Source organism: Thalia democratica, chromosome 1, assembly GCF_965202585.1.
Source record: "Thalia democratica chromosome 1, ktThaDemo2.hap1.1, whole genome shotgun sequence".
Classification (NCBI taxonomy): Eukaryota; Metazoa; Chordata; class Thaliacea; order Salpida; family Salpidae; genus Thalia; species Thalia democratica.
Genome location: NC_139165.1, coordinates 54145002 through 54164090, shown reverse-complemented (window position 1 = coordinate 54164090; position 19089 = coordinate 54145002). Strand labels below are relative to the sequence as shown.

At 24.2% G+C, this 19089-nt stretch overlaps 1 protein-coding gene across 1 annotated transcript; it reads left to right on the top strand.

Moving 5' to 3' along the window:
- The first annotated feature begins 10193 nt into the window (after positions 1–10193).
- LOC145849405 (F-box only protein 25-like) lies at positions 10194–17302 on the top strand. The gene is made up of 9 exons (XM_082954467.1): positions 10194–10426; positions 10979–11070; positions 11872–11936; positions 12280–12466; positions 13338–13510; positions 14704–14880; positions 15609–15763; positions 16090–16165; positions 16967–17302. Exons 1-9 carry the CDS (start codon positions 10311–10313, stop codon positions 17054–17056), a joined length of 1131 nt encoding a protein of 376 aa, XP_082810593.1. The 5' UTR covers positions 10194–10310; the 3' UTR covers positions 17057–17302.
- Positions 17303–19089: the final 1787 nt, after the last annotated feature.

Genomic DNA, 19089 nt, shown 5'->3' with positions numbered 1-19089 from the left:
ACTTCGACAATACTAAAGGCGACGCAGTGAACTGCTTTAGAAGCTTTGCAACGTTTGGTACATTGAGGAAAACCAATTTTGCTGGTAATGAGTTCAAATTTCTTGATACCGCGAAGCAAAGTAAGTTTATGTTGTAGAAACTAACAATTTCAGAAATTTCAAAAACTATTATAAAAGATTTAAACTTTTTCTTTTGTCAAACAACTGATGTACTTAAAGTTATAAAATCAAGTTTTTACAATTTTTTATACCAAAATATAAAAAAATTTGAATCGAAAGTTCATAAGTTTAGCAAACAAGGACCAGATTAGACCATGTGTAATCGTAATGTTTAATACGATAAATTATGAAATATGTGATTTTCAACTAAAAATGCAATACGTATGAAAACTGATTTTTTTAAGTATATTAGTTTTATAATTTTTAAGATTACGACCGAGCAAATTTAGTATGGATGCTTTGAATGCAAATCCTGATAGATTCTTAACTGAGGAAGCTGAAATATATTTAAATAAATTGAGTCCTAGTAAAGCTGATTAACTGATTGTTTGTCTTGGTTGAATGTGATGTTAACATCTCTGTTTTCTTAAAACACAACTTTCTTTTGTTGGTTTAACTTAGTTATTTTTATGCTTGTGTTTGTTACCAGTTTTTATCGTTTATAAGTAAAATACATGTTTAGTTAATCTTTATTTTTAATGATGATTTTTCGTTTTCATGTTCAGCTTACCGTTGTTTTATACTTGCATGAATAAAATACTGACTCTACAACTTGTTAAACACATATTTACATTTCAACTATTCGAAAGCGGCTCTTTTTATTATCATTAATTATTATTGTTATTACTAAGTTATATATTTGAGTAAAATTATCATTAAAATATTCTAGAAAATAAACTAATTCAAAAGTTAAGTAAAACTTACTTCATGGTGAACAAAATTTATTTCAACTTGTATAATTTTTGAAATAATGATTTGATGCAGTCTTTGAAATGGTCCTCTTATTAAGGGCTTCCCAAACTAGGCCAAGTTGCACACCTGGAATTAATGTTAAAGAGCAAAAAAACAGGTCTTAGGCATTTTTAATGGTTGTATTTTTGAGGGGGCCATAGATTTTGCAAATCCTTAAAAAAGTCTTATTGAAAAAAAGTTTGGTAAACCCTGCTTTATATAAATATAAACATAAAAATTAATAGATAAACCACAAATATAACAAAGTTCTAAGTTTACCTTAAGATAATTATTAAACTTTTTTTATTTTTTTACAACAATTGTTAAATCTAACAAATTTTTTTCTACTATTCAAAGTTGTTTCATTATAACTTTAAGTTCACTTAAATATGTTTAGTTGAAGTTTTTAAAGAGTGGTGACAAACTTTACTCCTTTACTGAGTTTGACAACATTTGATCTCTCGTTAATAATTCTTAAAACTGTACTTAATAATTTCAAGACCACAGCTCAAATGAAAAATAATGTGAAGCAGTTATAAAGTTTAATATAAATTCACTTAAGCTTTGTCGTTTTTAATAAATATCTAATTTTTTAAAAACATTTTGTAAAAGATGTTCTCCGAACGGCAATTGCTTCCTTTCAAAGCATATTTACAGCTATTTCAAACATAATATGCGAATAAGCTATTCGTGCACGGCAAATTGAGAGAATATCATTAAGACACACATTCAAAAAAATTTAAATCAAAACTCAGGAATTCGGAGTCAATGTAGTTGCGCTGGTTGCTGTAAATATGCTTTGAAAGGGGGCAATTGCCGTTCAGAGAACATCGTTTACAGAATGTTAACATGGCCACAGTTAACTCTGGCGTTGAGATGAGGTTCTACATCGGCTTGTGCTCGACTCAGTTTAGATTCAGGTATGCCATTCTAAAAAAAAATCTTTTAAATGCGTATATAAAAATGACACTGAGCTTTTAAATTATGTTACTTCGAATATACTTCCAGATTTTAAACAACTTGTTAAAAACTTTGATGATCCACAAATGTCTTATTGACTTCTTTTTAGTGTAATTATTCTTGTTAAACTCTTTAACCTTACATTTAAAATAAAATAGACTGTTTTATATGTTAGTTTTTCGTTTAGTACTATTTTCATTAATGAAACTGATTTTAATCTACAAGTCTAATAAATTAATATGGTTATCATGTTTAATTATAGATTAATCTTTTTTTAAGTTTAGTTTTTTATTACTTTATGTTAGTACTTTTATAAAAGTATTTTAGATGAATCGTTGGATAATATTATTTATAGAGTACAGAACTTAGTTATGTCTCATAAGTTGATCATTACTGTTTGATAATTTGAAAGTAAAAGTACTAGAATTTCAAGCCAAAGTATATTTTTAACTAGGTTAAACTGTTTTTTAAATATGTTGATATGAAAATTTTAATCAAAAATATAACTATCGTTGCTTTTAGTAGATTTTAAAATAAATTAGAACGAGTCAAAGTATGTCAACTTTAAAATATGACCATGAAACTAGTTGTTGTGTTCGAAACTTCATACATTTGAAAACAAACATTTCCGACCATAAACATTAACAAGGATAAGCTAATTTTATACCTAATCGCTATTTCAAGCACTTGCAGATTTTCCCAAACCGTCATGCAACTAGATTTAAACAACTGTAATATATGATTAACCTTAAGTGTTTCATCGAGATCTTTTAATTTTATTTTTTCGATTTTTATGGTAAAAATGTTAATTATATCAAAATTATTTGTTGTTTGGTTTCTTTTATACGTGCAAAATTATGCAATGAATCTTTATTAGTTTGTTCAAATTAAAAGGTAGTAGTTTAATTTTGTAATGTTTGTTAAGTTCTGAATATTATTATTAATGAAAACTCAAACCAAGGATTACCAAAATTAGACAATTTCGGATAGTTAACGCTTTTTTAATGTTTTAGCTTGAAATCTTAGGCTCGAGTATTTTCTAGTAAGTAAGTTACTGTTTTTATAAGACTAACAAGTATTAATTCGGTCCAGAGTTGTAATAGATATAGAGTTATGAATACTTAATAAAAATTAACACAAAATTTCATACTTGAGAACCTTAGTAATTAATATATTGATTCTAAATTCTGAAATACCAGGTCAATTAGCATCCAGCCGGATCGAAATCTTTTTCAAATTAGCTTCCATTCAGATCCGGATCTTTGTTTAAAATTAATATTTAGCCGGATCACGAAAATATTTTCAAATTAGGATCCGAATCGAAAAAAGGATCCAGCTGAATCCAGTAGATCACTAACTCGAAATGCTCCGGCCCCTGTGAGGACTATTTTTTTTTTGGATCCGGCCCGTCAACTATATACGTTGCCCACCCCTAACCTAGAGCATGTGTTAAAACACATACCGGTCGCAGTGAATAATTGTCTCCAAAAGATTTCTAGCGGTCAAACAATTTTTAAGGAAACAACCCAACAATACCAGGAAGCTCTAAGAGCAAGTGGGTACGATCACGAGTTAGCCTATAGCCACAAAAACGAGAAGGGTATGAACAAAAAAAAAGGAGAAGAAATATTCTATATTTCAATGCTCCATTCTGCAAAAGCGTGGAAACGCGGGTTAGGGAATGCATTCTAGAGATTGTGGATAAAAGTTTATAAAATTTTCAAACTAGTTACATTTAAAAATTTTCAGCTGCTAGACTTTTGAAATATAATAAAACTCAAAACTACTGATACAATCACTTAAAAAACATGTGTACTATATATATGCTATATGTATATAAGAATACCTGGTAAATGGGAGTTGCCTAATGGAAAATATTATTTATAAAGCGATTGTCATAACTGAAAACCAGACCAAGTTTCATGTTGGCTTTACTTGACTATCGTTCAAGAATCGCTAATTAAAACACAAGTACAGCTTCAAACATAAAAAAACATAGAAATGAGACAACTTTATCGCAGTTTATTTGGAAACTAAAAAATAACAAAATTATTTTCAAAATTCACTCAGAAATTTCAACAAGAAAATAAAACAAATACAGTTTAAAAAACGGATGTTAATTATGCAATGCGGAAAAAATCCAAATTGTAAACGTTAAAAAATCAGAATCTCTAAACAAAAGAAGCGAATTACAAACTGGCTGTATACATTATCAAAAACACTTTTTTTAAACTTAGTTAATAATTTTGTCTGAAATCAACTAACTATTCTATTGTTACGTAATAGCTAATTTTGTATATTATTGTTGTATTTACAAGTTTGCTTTTCATTAAATGAAATACTTGATGAAGACGCGTATTGAACGCAAAAACAGCTTTCTCAAGCAAAAGTTTATTTTGTGTATTTTAGTTATATATTTACCGGGAACTTTTGTATATATATATAGCATAAATAAAAACAAATTATACAGTAATCTTCCTTTATTCTACCAACATATGTTTCTGTGTGTCAACGAATCAACACACTTCAACTGGGTTCTGTAAAAAAATAATTACTGTAATGAGAGAATAGAAGCATAGAATAAAGTAGGTGTATATATGTTTTCATTAAAATAAGACATATTCTACAGATAATAGTTATTAATAGGTGAAATACTTAATATTAAATCCGACTGTTATAAAACTATATGATATTTGTAATTATTAAGTCTAAAATAAATAAGTAAGCTAAATTACACAACAAAACATAATATAAACAAACAACTTACGTTAATAGGAAAGATAACTAAATCAAAATTTACTGCCGTTAACTAACGAAAAAAATACATTCGTTACAACTAATAATTACGTCACAATGTAAATGAGGCCACCTAAACTAAACAATTTGTATTGCAAGAACGTTAATTTTGTTTTTATGTAATCTATTTAGAACAAAAATAAAACATTAACCATTAGTTAGTAAATCAATAAAATTTAATAAAACTTAGCGACGCTGAAGGCAATAAAAGTCACAGAAACTCGGTGTAACATGTATATTATATATCAAATGTTAGTAATGATTGAATCAAAGTTATATAGAATTAGGAAGCAGATTTAGTTCAAATGTAAAAATCAAAAAGTGAAAAAAATGAAAAGATTAAACTTTAAGGAAAAAATTAAACTTTAAGGAAAAAACAAAACACAGAAAACATAATTATTACTAGGCTTACAATGTACTGACCGATAATTAATTTGCAGCGACATACATAAAATCATAATGACCTGAATTAAATATATATAGTATTTTATAATTAATAAAATAATTAATTGGTAAAGTAGGAGTCGGCTGTTTGATTTAAATATCCCATACAGATATTTTATATATTTAATAAGTAAATTGTGTTATATGTGAAAGTTAAAATTTAAAACAACAAGGTAGTCATATGCTAAGTATAAACCTGCAGTAAAAAACCTACTAGCTCTCTTGGGCGTAGTAGGTAAAAAAGCACGGTTTATCTGTGATTTGAATACAGGCTTCCAATTAAACTTGGAACTTAACATATAAAGGTGTGAAGAATTATAGTCGGAGGGTAAAGTGAATATATGAGATTTCAGAGAATAGAAAGTGACTTGTGTGAAATGGATATAAATAATAAATGAATAAAACTATATGTTACTTAGGATATATAATTATATTAATATATGTTAATTGAATGTGTGTGTGTATGTAGAAGGTGAATGAAAAGTATGAAAGGTGAGAAGGCGCCAAGGTGTTATTTGAAGAAGAACCGTCGGTTGTGTGCACAGTTGTTTGAAATATCACGTCTTTTATTTAGTAATTGTTTACTATCTTCTGCTAAAATTGCCATTCGTTCAAGGTTGCATATTTGGCAGATCTTGCTCGCGCTACTGATGTTATTGTTGGCGTGGTGGAGGATGCTCCATTCCATTTCTGGTTTGGTTCCATACCTATCAAAATACTGCCAAACGAAGTCTGACAATCTTGTACTATTCTTTTTATTTACATGCTTAAAAGTATACTTGTGCCCGGTGTACCTATCTTTAAAGTGACCTCCTGTCGAACCAATATACACCTTATCCTTATTATTATCATTAACATTATTATTGTTTTTGTTTTTATCTTCACTAAGTTTACATTTAACACGCACCTTATACACAACATTTTTAATTAAGCAGTTACCATGTAACGGACAGTTTATTTTATTCGACTTACGGCAGTTACAATTTTTACCTACATTGTTCTTGAATTTAAAACCACATTTAATTACTTCATCGTTATAAGTATTACAGATATTGATATGTTTCTGGTTACTACAGTTATTATTATTATTATTATTATTATTATCATAATTATTATTGTTATCATATTTATTAATATTACTATTATTATTACTATTATTAGTTATGTCGTTATTATTAATACTATTACCATTGTTATTATTAATATGGTTACTACTATTACTCTTATTACCACTATCATTATTTGTATACTTATTATTATTATTATTATTATTATTATTATTATTATTATTATTATTATTATTATTATTATTATTATTATTATTATTATTATTATTATTATTATTATTATTATTATTGTTATTATTACTATTACTATTATTATTATTATTATTATTATTATTATTATTATTATTATTATTATTATTATTATTATTATTATCATTATCATTATGATTAATATTATTATTATTATAATTATTATTATTATTATTATTATTATTATTATTATTATTATTATTATTATTATTATTATTATTATTATTATTATTATTATTATTATTATTATTATTATTATTATTATTATTATTATTATTATTATTATTATTATTATTATTATTATTATTATTATTATTATTATTATTATTATTATTATTATTATTATTATTATTATTATTATTATTATTATTATTATTATTATTATTATTATTATTATTACTATTATTATTAGAACATGATTCCTTATGTACAATTGAGTTTATATTTTTAGTTAGGTTTTTACTGATACTTCTAGTTATAGGCCTATTATAATTGATTTTATTAATTAGATTAATGTTGTCATTATTGTTTATACTAACCTTGTTATTTTTACAATTGTTATCCTTTATGTCTAAACTAATATTAATTACGTTTGTGTTATCTGAATAGTTGCTCTTATTTTTAATAGTATTAGGTTTATTGTTATTATTAATTTGTGCTGTCAACTCATTATATTTAGATAAAACAAAATTATTATGTGATTGTATTATTGACTTAACATTATTCATACAACTATAAGAAATTTTTAAAGTTTTTCTATTAAATATTTTACGGTAACAATGATTATTTGGGAAATGTTTATCTACTTATTTCAAAAATTCTTTACCCAAGTTTACGTTAATACTAGAACAGTATGGTGGGTTATACCACAACACACGGCTATTACGAGACTTATTACTTTTTTGCGTTTTAATATAATTTTCACTAGTGATACTGTTATTATTAATATCATTATTATTGTAATTGTTATTATCATTACTACAATTATTGTTATTAATGTTACTGTTACTATCAAAATTATTTACAATTTTATTAATGTTATAATCATTATTACTGTTACTTTTAAAACTATTATCTTTATCGTTATTAATATTATTAATGATGCTGTTATTACTTTTATTATTGTCATATTTATGTTTATTATCGTTATTACCGTTAAAAATATCATTATTATTACTATTATTAGTATTATTATTTGTTATCATGTATGTTAAGTTACATTTAAAACCACTTTTTTTTAATACATTTTTATATGGAACTTTTATTTCATTAAATATTTCTTCACTGGATGATAATGAGCTTAAGCGCTTCTGGGTCATTATTGGGATAGATTTCTTTATATGTCGTTATTATCATTAAATTTTATTTTATTCCAGTGAAGTTACTTCACTAGGATCTTTTGTTAGCAAACAATTAAAACTATATTTTGAACAGTTATATATAGCATATAAATAGTACACTTTTTTTTTAAGTGGTTATATCAGTAGTCTTGAGTTTTTTAACATTTTAAAAGTCTAGCAGCTGAAATTTTGTAGATGTAACTAGTATGTTGGCTCTATTATAACACCTTAACAATAACTAAGAACCTTATATAAATCGTCAATTAACTAAGATATTTATATTACAAACAAAACTTGAGCTACTCTTATAGGTAGTATAATTACAACTCCACCCCATCAATTCAAACACGATCACTTCCAATCTGAATCAATTCCCATCCGATTAATTAAACCTGAATCATTTCCTACACATTAATTGAAATCCGAATTAATTCCCGTCCGTTCAATTCCAACCCGAATCAATTTCTATAAATAGAAATTTAAAGGAAATTTGGCGTTGTTTATTTTAAAGTCAGTAAAGGTAAAAGAACTTTCACTAGGATTTTTTTTTCTTTTGGCTAATGGTACATCTTGTCAAACACTTTTGTAAAACGATATTAGACCAGCTAAATACTTTTGTGTCGTCTACTGCAGACATCAACTTCTTAATCTGTATCATTCATTTGTATTATAAATACAACTGTGCCAATAACAAAACCTAGAACCACTCTACTAGGTGGTATAATTACAATTCCCCCCAGATCAATTTCCGACTGAATCAAATCCTACGCGATCAATTGCAACCCGATTCTAATCCCGCCCGATCAATTCTCACCAAAGTTAATTGACACTTTTGCAAGAGTTTTTACTTTTGCTTGGGTTTTATTTTTCCACGAGTATCCATAGCTTCACTAAACAAATCGTCAATTTATCACAATCGTCAGTTTTGCACTAGTCGTCAGTTTTGCAGGAAAAGTCTTTTTTGCACAGTTGAACTTAGTGAAACTAAAACTATAATTAAAAGAAATTTAACTAAGTTGAATTGTTGTTTAATCAATTTAAATAAAAATCAAAAAAAAAAAATCTAAAACTAACTTAAATTTTTATATTTAAATTTTTTTTTTTATAAAACAGACTTAGCCTATAACTAAACTTTTTAAACATTGTTTATAGTTAATTAAAATATTTTTTAAGGAAAATAGAAAAATAAATTAAAAGAATCATAAAAATCATAAAATAATTTCTTTTTTCATTTTTTAAAATCTTTAAAGATATTAATTAAAAAATAACTTTAATTTACTTTAGAAATGAAAAACAAAATGAAATACATAGACGCACAAAAATACGAGTCGGGTTTTAGACAATGATGTTAAATTTTAATAGATAAAATTTGTTTATACAAATGTAAAGAATCTTAAAAAATATTTCTAATTAAAAACTATCTTCGTGAAAACTTTTTTTGTGATAAATAAAACAACATTTTGATAGTTTTAGTTTATTCTTATAGTTTAATTCTATAGATACTTTAATAACACTTTATTTCTAAAATTGTTTATTTATCATTACAGCTTAAAAATTTGCTTGATTCATTAGCTTTGAGTTACATTTAGTTAAATTTCAGTTTTATGTCAGAATTGTTTTAATTTTCTTTAAAGCTTTTGAGTAGAAAATATTTTAAAAATTTTATTCATAGTTTAAAAAGTTACTATCATTTCAACTAGCTACTTTTTTTTGTTGTAGTTCTTTTTCTAATAAACTTATATGTTACATTGCAAACAATACATTTAAAATTGAACACATTAAAGTTTTCCCCTGTATACAATTTTTTTTATAAATAGAATACAAAAAAAATAGTAACAAAAAATTACGTGCATAAGTTTTTATAAACTTTAAAATTTGTAACGTTTTGTATAAAAAACAATAATGTGTTTACAAGAAACATTGTTTTCTTTTTGTAATAACTTGTAGTACCCTCGTGATAAGCTTAATATAATAGAAATGCGCACATTTTAGTCACGTGTTTTTGTATTGCTTGCCAATGGGATAAAAAGAGAGAGAGAAGAAAAAACTTTGATGATATAACATTTACATCGCAGTAGTAGAAATACGGTTTTATAAGTGTTTTTGTTTCTTATTTTTAATAAAGTATTTTTTTCATAGTTTTTATTTCTATAGTTACTTCATAACTTAAATAAGAAAATTATATTTGTTCAAAATAACGTTTATTTCTGTTTTTCAACAACACATTAATAATTCATAGCTTTTACTGTAGTGGTTTAGTAACAAAAGCTTTTAGGTAATCAGTAACAGAGAGTACAATTTATATTTGTATTTCAAATTTAAAATGAAATTGTATCTATTTTTACCACATTAAATAGTTGATTATAAAGCTCAACAGTTTTGATTTTTTAACTCATGCCCAAGTTTATAGAAAATATTAATAATAAGAACAAAATTAGATAAAATTTGCTTGGTTAACTTTAAATCTTATACATCCAAATCAATCTTTGAGTTGTGAATAGAGATGCCGTTTTTTGGCCAAGACCCTCGTGGACCAGGTTTTTGTTGGTACAAGTCAGATACATCAAACACTTGGAAAGTTCTTGAACGCAATGATGTTTTAATGGATACTATACCTAGGTAAATTGAGAATTTTTAGTACCTTATTTGATTAAATTACTTTTCAAATGTATGTTTAAAAAAATAACATAACTTTTACCTAAAAGCATAACAAACTTAACTTTATTACTTTTTTGTGATTTGGTAACTTACTTAAGTTAAAATTACCAACCACTGAAATAACATTTTCGTGCAGATTGTTTTAATAAATTTTTAAACTAATATGAAAAAAGCTTTTTTATTTGTGAACTTAAAAATCCTATAACACAATTATGAAAAATTTAAGTTGTGTTTAAAAGTAAAAATAACTACTCGTTAATCGTTTAACTATATTCAATGATAATACTGATTGACTAATATTAACAAATTCATAAACACTTATATTTCCGTTTTTCAAGAAAATCATGAGCTTATAGGTTTGTGTTTAAATGTTATCAATATTCACACAGTTTATAAAATTATTTCTGTTGAATTACAGTTGTTTCGATAGATTAGTAAACAAAAAAAAGCTTATTTTAACCAAAGAAACTTTTTGAATAAAAAAATTATTTTAAAGTCTTAAATAAATTAAAGAAGTGAAGTAAGAAAAGCAATAGGAGCTTACTTACAACATGTTCTAGACAAGAAGCATAGAAGCTTGTATACAACATTGTCAGCGGCTCCAGGTAACACTAAACATATTTTGTAACCTTTTGTTATGTATAACTTTTTGTAATAAATAAAAATACCTTTTAAAAAAGTCATACAAAATCATCAAATAAAAAACTAAGTTAAACATAAAGATTAAATTTTTTTTACACTAGTACTTTTGCAATTATGACGTAGTTCAAAAATAGTTATTTTTGTAAAACTTTATTCAAAATGTGAAATATTTTTAGATCCGACTTATTATATTTATTTTATAATAAAATCTAAACGATTTAAATCCTTGCAAAATAATAAAAATTGTTTTTGAAGTACAAAATTGTATAACTATGACCATCTTAAACCTTTAAATGCACGACAATTCAAATTCTGATAATTCAAACTCCAACAGTTAAAATTTACAAAATTATACTAATGTGTAAGAATTAAAATTTTATGACTTAATAAAATTCATTTTTTGTAAACAACAATACATATAAAGTATAAAACATGTAAAATGTTGTAAATTTTAACTGCCTGAGTTTGAATTATCAGAATTTGAATTTTCGTGCACCCGTTTGTAATTTATCACTATAAAGTTGCTTCTTTTAGGTTAACACTGGTTACTAATTAATTCATTAGTTAACAAACTTTAAATTAATATTACAACAGTGTTAATATTATACTAACTACTGTTTAGTAGTGGAATAAAATAAAATTTACCAATTTGACTGATATATTGTATTGTTTGATTTTTTAAAATTCAATACTACCAAATTTCTGCAGTTTTTTGATAATTAAGTCTTAGTGTGTTATTTTTTTCTCAACTATATATTTAACAGATTCTAAAAGCAGTGTGAAAGAAAACCAAAAATGGATTCAAATTGGTTCAAGGGCAAGCAAAGAAGTATGCACTTCTATTTTTTTTATTAAGAGAACTTTTCGAATGAAATTAAAAGTATTTAAAATTTTGTTTGATTTTATAAACAAAATAAAATAAATGGTTAATAGTTTTTTTCTAAGCGTTTTTACTTTTAATTTTTGTTATGGTATTTTATTGTTCAATTTTTCTTCGGATTTATAATTTTAAAAAAATATTTACATTTTTTTTTACATATTGAAATTAAATACTATTAGTTTAATTAAAAGCCTATTAAATTTCATTACACTTAATTGAAAAGTCGGACTTATTATTAATCTAACTACTATAATTCATAAGCAAAATAGTTTAAACTTTTGTATTTTTCCAGGTACACGGGTATTCAACAACAGGGGAGTTATTCCGTCGACTTGATTTTGAGTCAGCTGTATCTAACGAATTAAGATTCCAGTACATACTGCGTGTTGTGGAGTTGATAGTTTATCATAAACTTTACAGCTTAAGTGGAAGTGCTTTAGTTCATTTGTTCAACCTGATAGATCACTGTCTTGTTCACGGTTCTTTTTTTATTATATCTTTTTAATATATTTTTAATAATAATGTTGAAAATAAAAACTTTTAATTATCAAAATAAGGGGTCGGAAGCTTTTTATAAGTAATTTACCAATATTAATAGTCAAAGTGTTTCCTGGCCGAAATAAGTACAAATATATTTTCCGCAGGCCACTGTACCTTTACTTGTAATAAATTAATTAAAAGTTTGTCCAAAAGTAAAAGTCTAATATAACTTTTAATAATTTAACATTTCTTGTTTCCACAATTAAATAAACGACACATTTGTTTACTTCTACAAAAGTATTCAAATAATCTTACTTTTCAAAAATTGCTTTTAACTTAAATATAGGTCGCGGGCTACTAATGCTTGCTTGACAAGCTAAAATATTTTAAATACATTTTTAATTAAGTTACAAAGTTTTAATTATTGATTTAAGAGTTTTAATTTATAGGAATACCTAAAACTGACAATGTTTCATATATTGTTGAATATTTATAATATTAGCTCTAGATGAAAAAAATTTCCGTCTTTTATTTTTGAGATTGTGCTGACCTAATTATTTTTAGAAATTCTTCCTAAACCTTTAGACTTATCAACTGTAAATACCGAACTTTTGATGCTTTTTAGACTTAACGTATTTTAGCGTAAAAGTTATATGAAGAGGGTTTTATAACTTTTTATTATATACTATTCTATTTACTACTTAATAAAGTTAGCTTACAATACCTCAAATTAAAATACACAAGTATAAGTTTATTTAAATGGTTTCTATGAGCACGTGTTTTGAATACACACTAATTTAATAGATTTAACAAAAAGTTAATAATAACCTAAAAAAACATGTGATAACTAACATGTGTTCTTTGTAATAGTTCATGAAAGTTTCAATGAAATACATGCAATGAAGCGTTTGTTAAATGGTCTTATGTCGTCACTGCAACGTCAGTCTCGTGACAAACTTTTCTGTTCGAAAACACTATGGTTACAATGTATCAGTAGAGTTAGAGTGTGGCAAAAAGAGTTGAAACAAATTCAAGTTCCTAGAGTAAGTCCAAAGACCCTATTTGATAGCTTATAAAGTATAATAAAATGTTTTTATTATAGTAGACTGTTTTAGTAGAATTTAATATGTATAATGATTTTACACAATTTAAGCTCATATTTTTTATATGTTCCTTCTTTAAATCTTTATCGTGAATAACAACAATATTTATAACAATTTGTAGTTTATTTTGCAAAATCTACTTTTTTTAATGTTTATTTATACTCTCAAACTTATAAAAAATAATCATCAAAAACGTTTTCAAGTATTAGAATAAAAGAATAGAAATATTATATTTTTTTCATATTACTGTGCAAATCAGGGACTACGCTTTTTATGCAGGGAATATTAGATAGTTTATATAAACAAAGAACTAGATAGGCGTAAAGACTATATGATTAAGTTTACTCATGTAAAATTTTGTAAAATGTTTTGTCCTAAACAATACTAATTAAATAAAGCCGCCCCTGGTGTTTATTTTGGGAATTAGGGTTACATGAAATTTCAAATTCACATAGCTCAAACTCCGACAAAATGTTTAAAGAGCCACAACTAAACAAGTAATAAATAATTAAAAAGTAATAAAAAATGCGTATGTATGTTCAATTATTACCTAAAAACACTATTTTTGTTTTTGGGAAAAAACAATTATTAAAAAAGAGTTTAAAAATCTTTTAAGTTTTACTACATTTAAAAACGTATTTTAGCCATATTTTCAAAAATTTTATTTTAATTTTAAAGAAAATAAAGTGTTTCAAGGTGTTAATTAGACCTACATATGCATTTCTTAGCTTTTTTTAAATATGTTTTACTTTTTGAGTTGAGACCCTTTCAAAAAAATTTTAAGAATTTGAACAGCCGTGCACCCGGGAATTAGTGTTTTGTATTAATGAATCGAAATATACCTTTAATACTACAAGTCCAATAAGATTACTCACAAATATTTTCTTACTATGTTACTAAGTTTTGTACTATCTTATTTTTAAATACAATATACTTTGAAGTAAATTAAATTCAAAAATAAATAAACTTAAGACTTTTACAAGGATCACTTGAGCTCATGGTAAAAAAACTTTTTTTAATAAAACCTAAGAATAAAAAATATTTATGTTTTCACAAAGAGGTTTTTTTATTCAATAGCAATTATTAAAAAAGTGTATAAAGCTTGTATAATTTTATTGTAATTCTGTTTTTAGAGAGTAGACTTTGGCTTAACACTAACTGACCTTCCTTGGGAGTTACAACACAAAGTTGCTACTTGTTTAATTGATGATTTCGATGTTGTGAGTCTTTCGAAGGTGAATCGAACATTCAGTAATATTTGTGAACAAAATTCTGTTTGGAAAAACTTATGTTACACAAACTTTAAAAAAGTTCGTCTTAATATACTTTTTAATGATAATAAATAAATAAAGTTCATTAAAACATAAAGATATTTGGCTCTAACTTTCACAAACTTTAGTACAACTAATTAAACTTTTTTTTTACAAAAAATACTATACACTTAATGCTAAATAATATAGTCTTCAATTTTTGCTAAAGACCTTAATACTTTTGACTTCTAAGTCTTCTTGAATTGTTTTTTGTTTTGAATTTTAGCATGCTTTTTTACTTATAAGCGTTTAATAAATATGTTTTTAATAATAACTGTTATAATTTTTGTTCTTAACCAAAAAATACAATATTAACATAAGGTTTAAAAATTTTTTTTCAACAAATTAATCTTGAAAATTAGAAATTTAGCCTAAGTTTTTTTTTTATTTAAAAGCAAAAATTTTAAATACTTATTGTTTTAAACTTAATCCTAAAGTTCTAGCATATATAATTTACAGTTTACGTAGTGTAAACTTTAGAAATTGTAAGTCTGAAACATTTTTATAACTGTGTTATTTTTAGGTTTCACTTTTTAAAAATATAATGTTACGATCTAAAAGTTCAAGTCATTTAAGTATTTACTATAAGATAAATTCAAAATAAATAATATACATGTTATCTAAAAACTCTTCGGGTATATTTTTCCATTAGTTTATTATTATCAATTTCTAAAATGGAATTTCAATAAGAATTTTGATTTAGCATACATATTTTTTTATTTAAAAAGGAAAACATCGACAAACTTCAAACTGGAAAAAATATGTCTACTAATCTAGTCAAAAGATTAGAAAGTACAAACATTGAAAACAAAGTTAACAACAGCTCAGAAAATGTTGTTCCAACCAAAAATGAATGGAAGGAACATTATTATGAACTTAAAAAGTATAGTTTTATTTTTAGTTTTTTAATATAATATAATATTTTTAGTTATATATAAAGTTATTGTAAAACGAATACTTGTTTTGTTTTAACCTCACATTTACTTTAAAACACTATTTATTATTTAAGATTTTGTATTCCCTGAATGTTCTAATTAAAACACTAGTATACTAATATACTAATTTTAAAACTACCTAATTTACAATCAACCAATTTTACTTTTCACTTTAGTTCAAAGCTAAACGTCAGTTAGTGTAATTTTAATAAATTATTATATACAAACATATTTAAGAAAATGTTGATTTGCCTAACCACATAAAACTTTAAAGGAACTTTGAAATAAAAGAACGTTCATATCATCATGGACTATTGTTTTGTAAAAGCTGCAGTATTCTATTCTGGGAGGTTCGTATATTCGTTGTTAATTTAAAAAAAATAGTTAACATTATTTGTTTATTTGAAGATCTCTGTTTAAAAGTTGTAAACATTATAAATATACTATACAAACTTCAGATATTATTTTTTAATTTATTTACATTAAATTGTTTCTTATTAACACTGAAAAGTTAGAAAATATAGATACAACTATTTAACCGCGATATTTTAAATTTGTTTTATTTTCTTTTTTTTTCAAGCTATAATGTTTTGAAAAAAACATTTTTAGTTTTACTTATGATATATTTTTGATTTTTCTCAAAAATAAAAATTTTAATTAAAAACACTTCGAGCACAGTGACAAAATATTAAATAAAACATGCACCATTTCGGTTTTTAACAAATATTTTTTCACATATATCAATATTTTCAAAGTTTTTAAATTTATTTAAATATAAACGATGATAAGTTATGTATTTATTTTGATAAACATAATGATTATACTGTTTATGAAAAAAAAAGATTTTAATCTTTTTATCAGCAGTAAAACTCACAGTCTTAGATTTTTATAAAAACATAAAACAGATATTTAAAACTAAATCATATTTGTATTTTAGTTTTTTAAAAACTTAAAGATTTTGTGCATTTAGCTCTGTTTTTTTTTTTTTTTTTTTTTAAATATAAATAGCTAATTGCAGAATAGCATTTTTTATGTTTAAGTTTAATAAATTTTATCTTTTTTTTTTTGCATCTTAGAACATCTTTGATAGTTTCCTACTAAAATTAAACATTTGTTTTTTTAACGGTTTAATTTCATGTTACAACTTACAGGAATGCAGGCATCCTTGTATAAGAAAGCATACAGATCCAAATGCAGAAATCGAAAAGATAAGCCCTGTCCAACTCCTTACCTTGTTTTAAATTATGTGTTATACAATTTTTTAAAAACGAAGTTAATATAATTGAACTTTCACAGCCATGATAGCAAAACTTTGTTGCAATTTTTTAAGTTGTTTTTTTTTGGTTCCATTGTTACAAGCTGAAACTTTTTAGCATATTGTTTGCATTACTTGTACTATTTTACCTGTGTGTTTATTAAAATCATTTCTATTTGCTCTTTCTGCTCAAATGTACGTCGTTCTAAAAATAAAGTTTTTACAGTCTGAACTAATAAATATATTTCAAATGTAGGTTTATGAAATCTTGAAGATAAACTAAGTAAATTCTCACCTTTAGATAATTTTACTAGCTTTTGTCTTATTAGTATTATAACAAGTTGTAAATTATTGTATTACATTATCAGTTGAATTTTATACTATGTGGATCGATAGCTAGATCTATACACTTATTTTAAATGGGTTTATCTTTTCAAACTATAATACTAGGAGCTATGAAATGCTAATTTTCTAACGCTAACAAAAACCGGTTTAATATACCTTGCAAAAATAACTTAAGAAAAACTGATTAAAAAAAATTAAATATAAACTATTTGCTAACATTTAATCGCTAAAAAAAATATATTAACCTTTAACATTTTTTTTTTTTACTCGTTTTTTTAACACTAAGCTAGATTTTAAAGAAAAATGGTTAGTAATTAAGTATAACTAAAAAGGCTCATATTTTAAAGCTATACTGTAAGTATATCAGTTCAGTAAACTGATTTTGTAACTTGACTGTAGATAACATGCAAGTATAGTATTAACAACAATTTTCATTAAAAAATCGTTATCACCGTTTTCAGTAAAAATTACCAAAATTTCTTTAAAACAATAATTGTACAACTAAAAAAAATACAAACACCTAAATGTGTTTTTGTTATTTGGTTATCTTTATACGGAAGTTTTAAAATTCTTTATTTTTAGTTTAGGTTTTCTAATACTGATTAAAATAAACTTCGAGTTTTAAAAGCTATAAACTACATTTTTTTTAAAAACTTAAGGCTAAGCTTATAATATATTTTTAAAATTATAAGCTTAGAAATTTAGAATAAAATAGAAATAATAATAGCTTTAAAATATATTAAAATTTAGTAGATCTTTTAAAAATAAAGTTCATATAAAAAGTCTACTAAACTTGATTGGAACTTGTTAATTTATAACCTAAAATAGTAGAGGTGTAAAACATTTAACTTTAAACAGAATTTATTATAAAGTGTTATATTAAAAAAATTAAATATTTTTCAGTTTTAAAATTTATTTGTAGTCATTTTTATTTATTTTTTTGTGTATGAAAAACTATTCACTCTAACTTAAATCAGCGGATATTTTGTCAACAATCAAACTATTCTCGTTGTTTGTGATTCATTTTTTGATAAGTAAAATGAAAGAATTAAAATCAAAACAGTTTGTTATCATTTAAAAAATAAGTTTGCAAACAAAATCCTTGGCAAAACGTTAACAATAGTTTAAAACATCTTGCAACAATTCACGTTGGTGTTTTACTAAACAAGCAAAGTTTTAGATGGCGTCTACAACTTATTTAGTTTTATATATAAATCTTCTAAATTCAACATTTACCTCTACGACCTTTTAAAGGAAAATTATTTGTTCGGATGTTTCTATGTTTTTATATTTTTACGTCTAAGTCTAAATTTCTTATACTTTTTTAAACATAATTTTCAGTAATAGTATGAGAAATTTTGGATTTAATTTGTTTTGTTACAACTACTTTACGTTTACCAGTTTTTTTTTATATTAAAGTTAAAGTAACGCTTCTCAAGAACTACTGTTAATATTTTTTTTAACTTTAAGGCCTCACCATAATATAGATTTATCTAAAATTCTACAAATATTTTCTTTAAATATCTTTTTATTTTCAATGATTCTAAGTTTTTATTTGAGATATTTTTCCGATTAAAGTTAGCGTTTTTAGGGAAAAAAAGACAATTTGATGATAAAGAATATCAATTTTAAAAATACTTGCTTAGTTAATTATGCAACCATAGTTTTAGTTTT

What these genes read in the sequence shown, in the direction of transcription:
- LOC145849405 (XM_082954467.1), top strand. Translation starts at nt 10,311, where the DNA reads ATGCCGTTTTTTGGCCAAGACCCTCGTGGACCAGGTTTTTGTTGGTAC. An exon ending in AGATCACTGTCTTGTTCACG is followed by an intron (nt 12,467 to 13,337) that starts GTTCTTTTTTTA and finishes TCTTTGTAATAG; the next exon opens with TTCATGAAAGTTTCAATGAA. An exon ending in GTTACACAAACTTTAAAAAA is followed by an intron (nt 14,881 to 15,608) that starts GTTCGTCTTAAT and finishes TTATTTAAAAAG; the next exon opens with GAAAACATCGACAAACTTCA.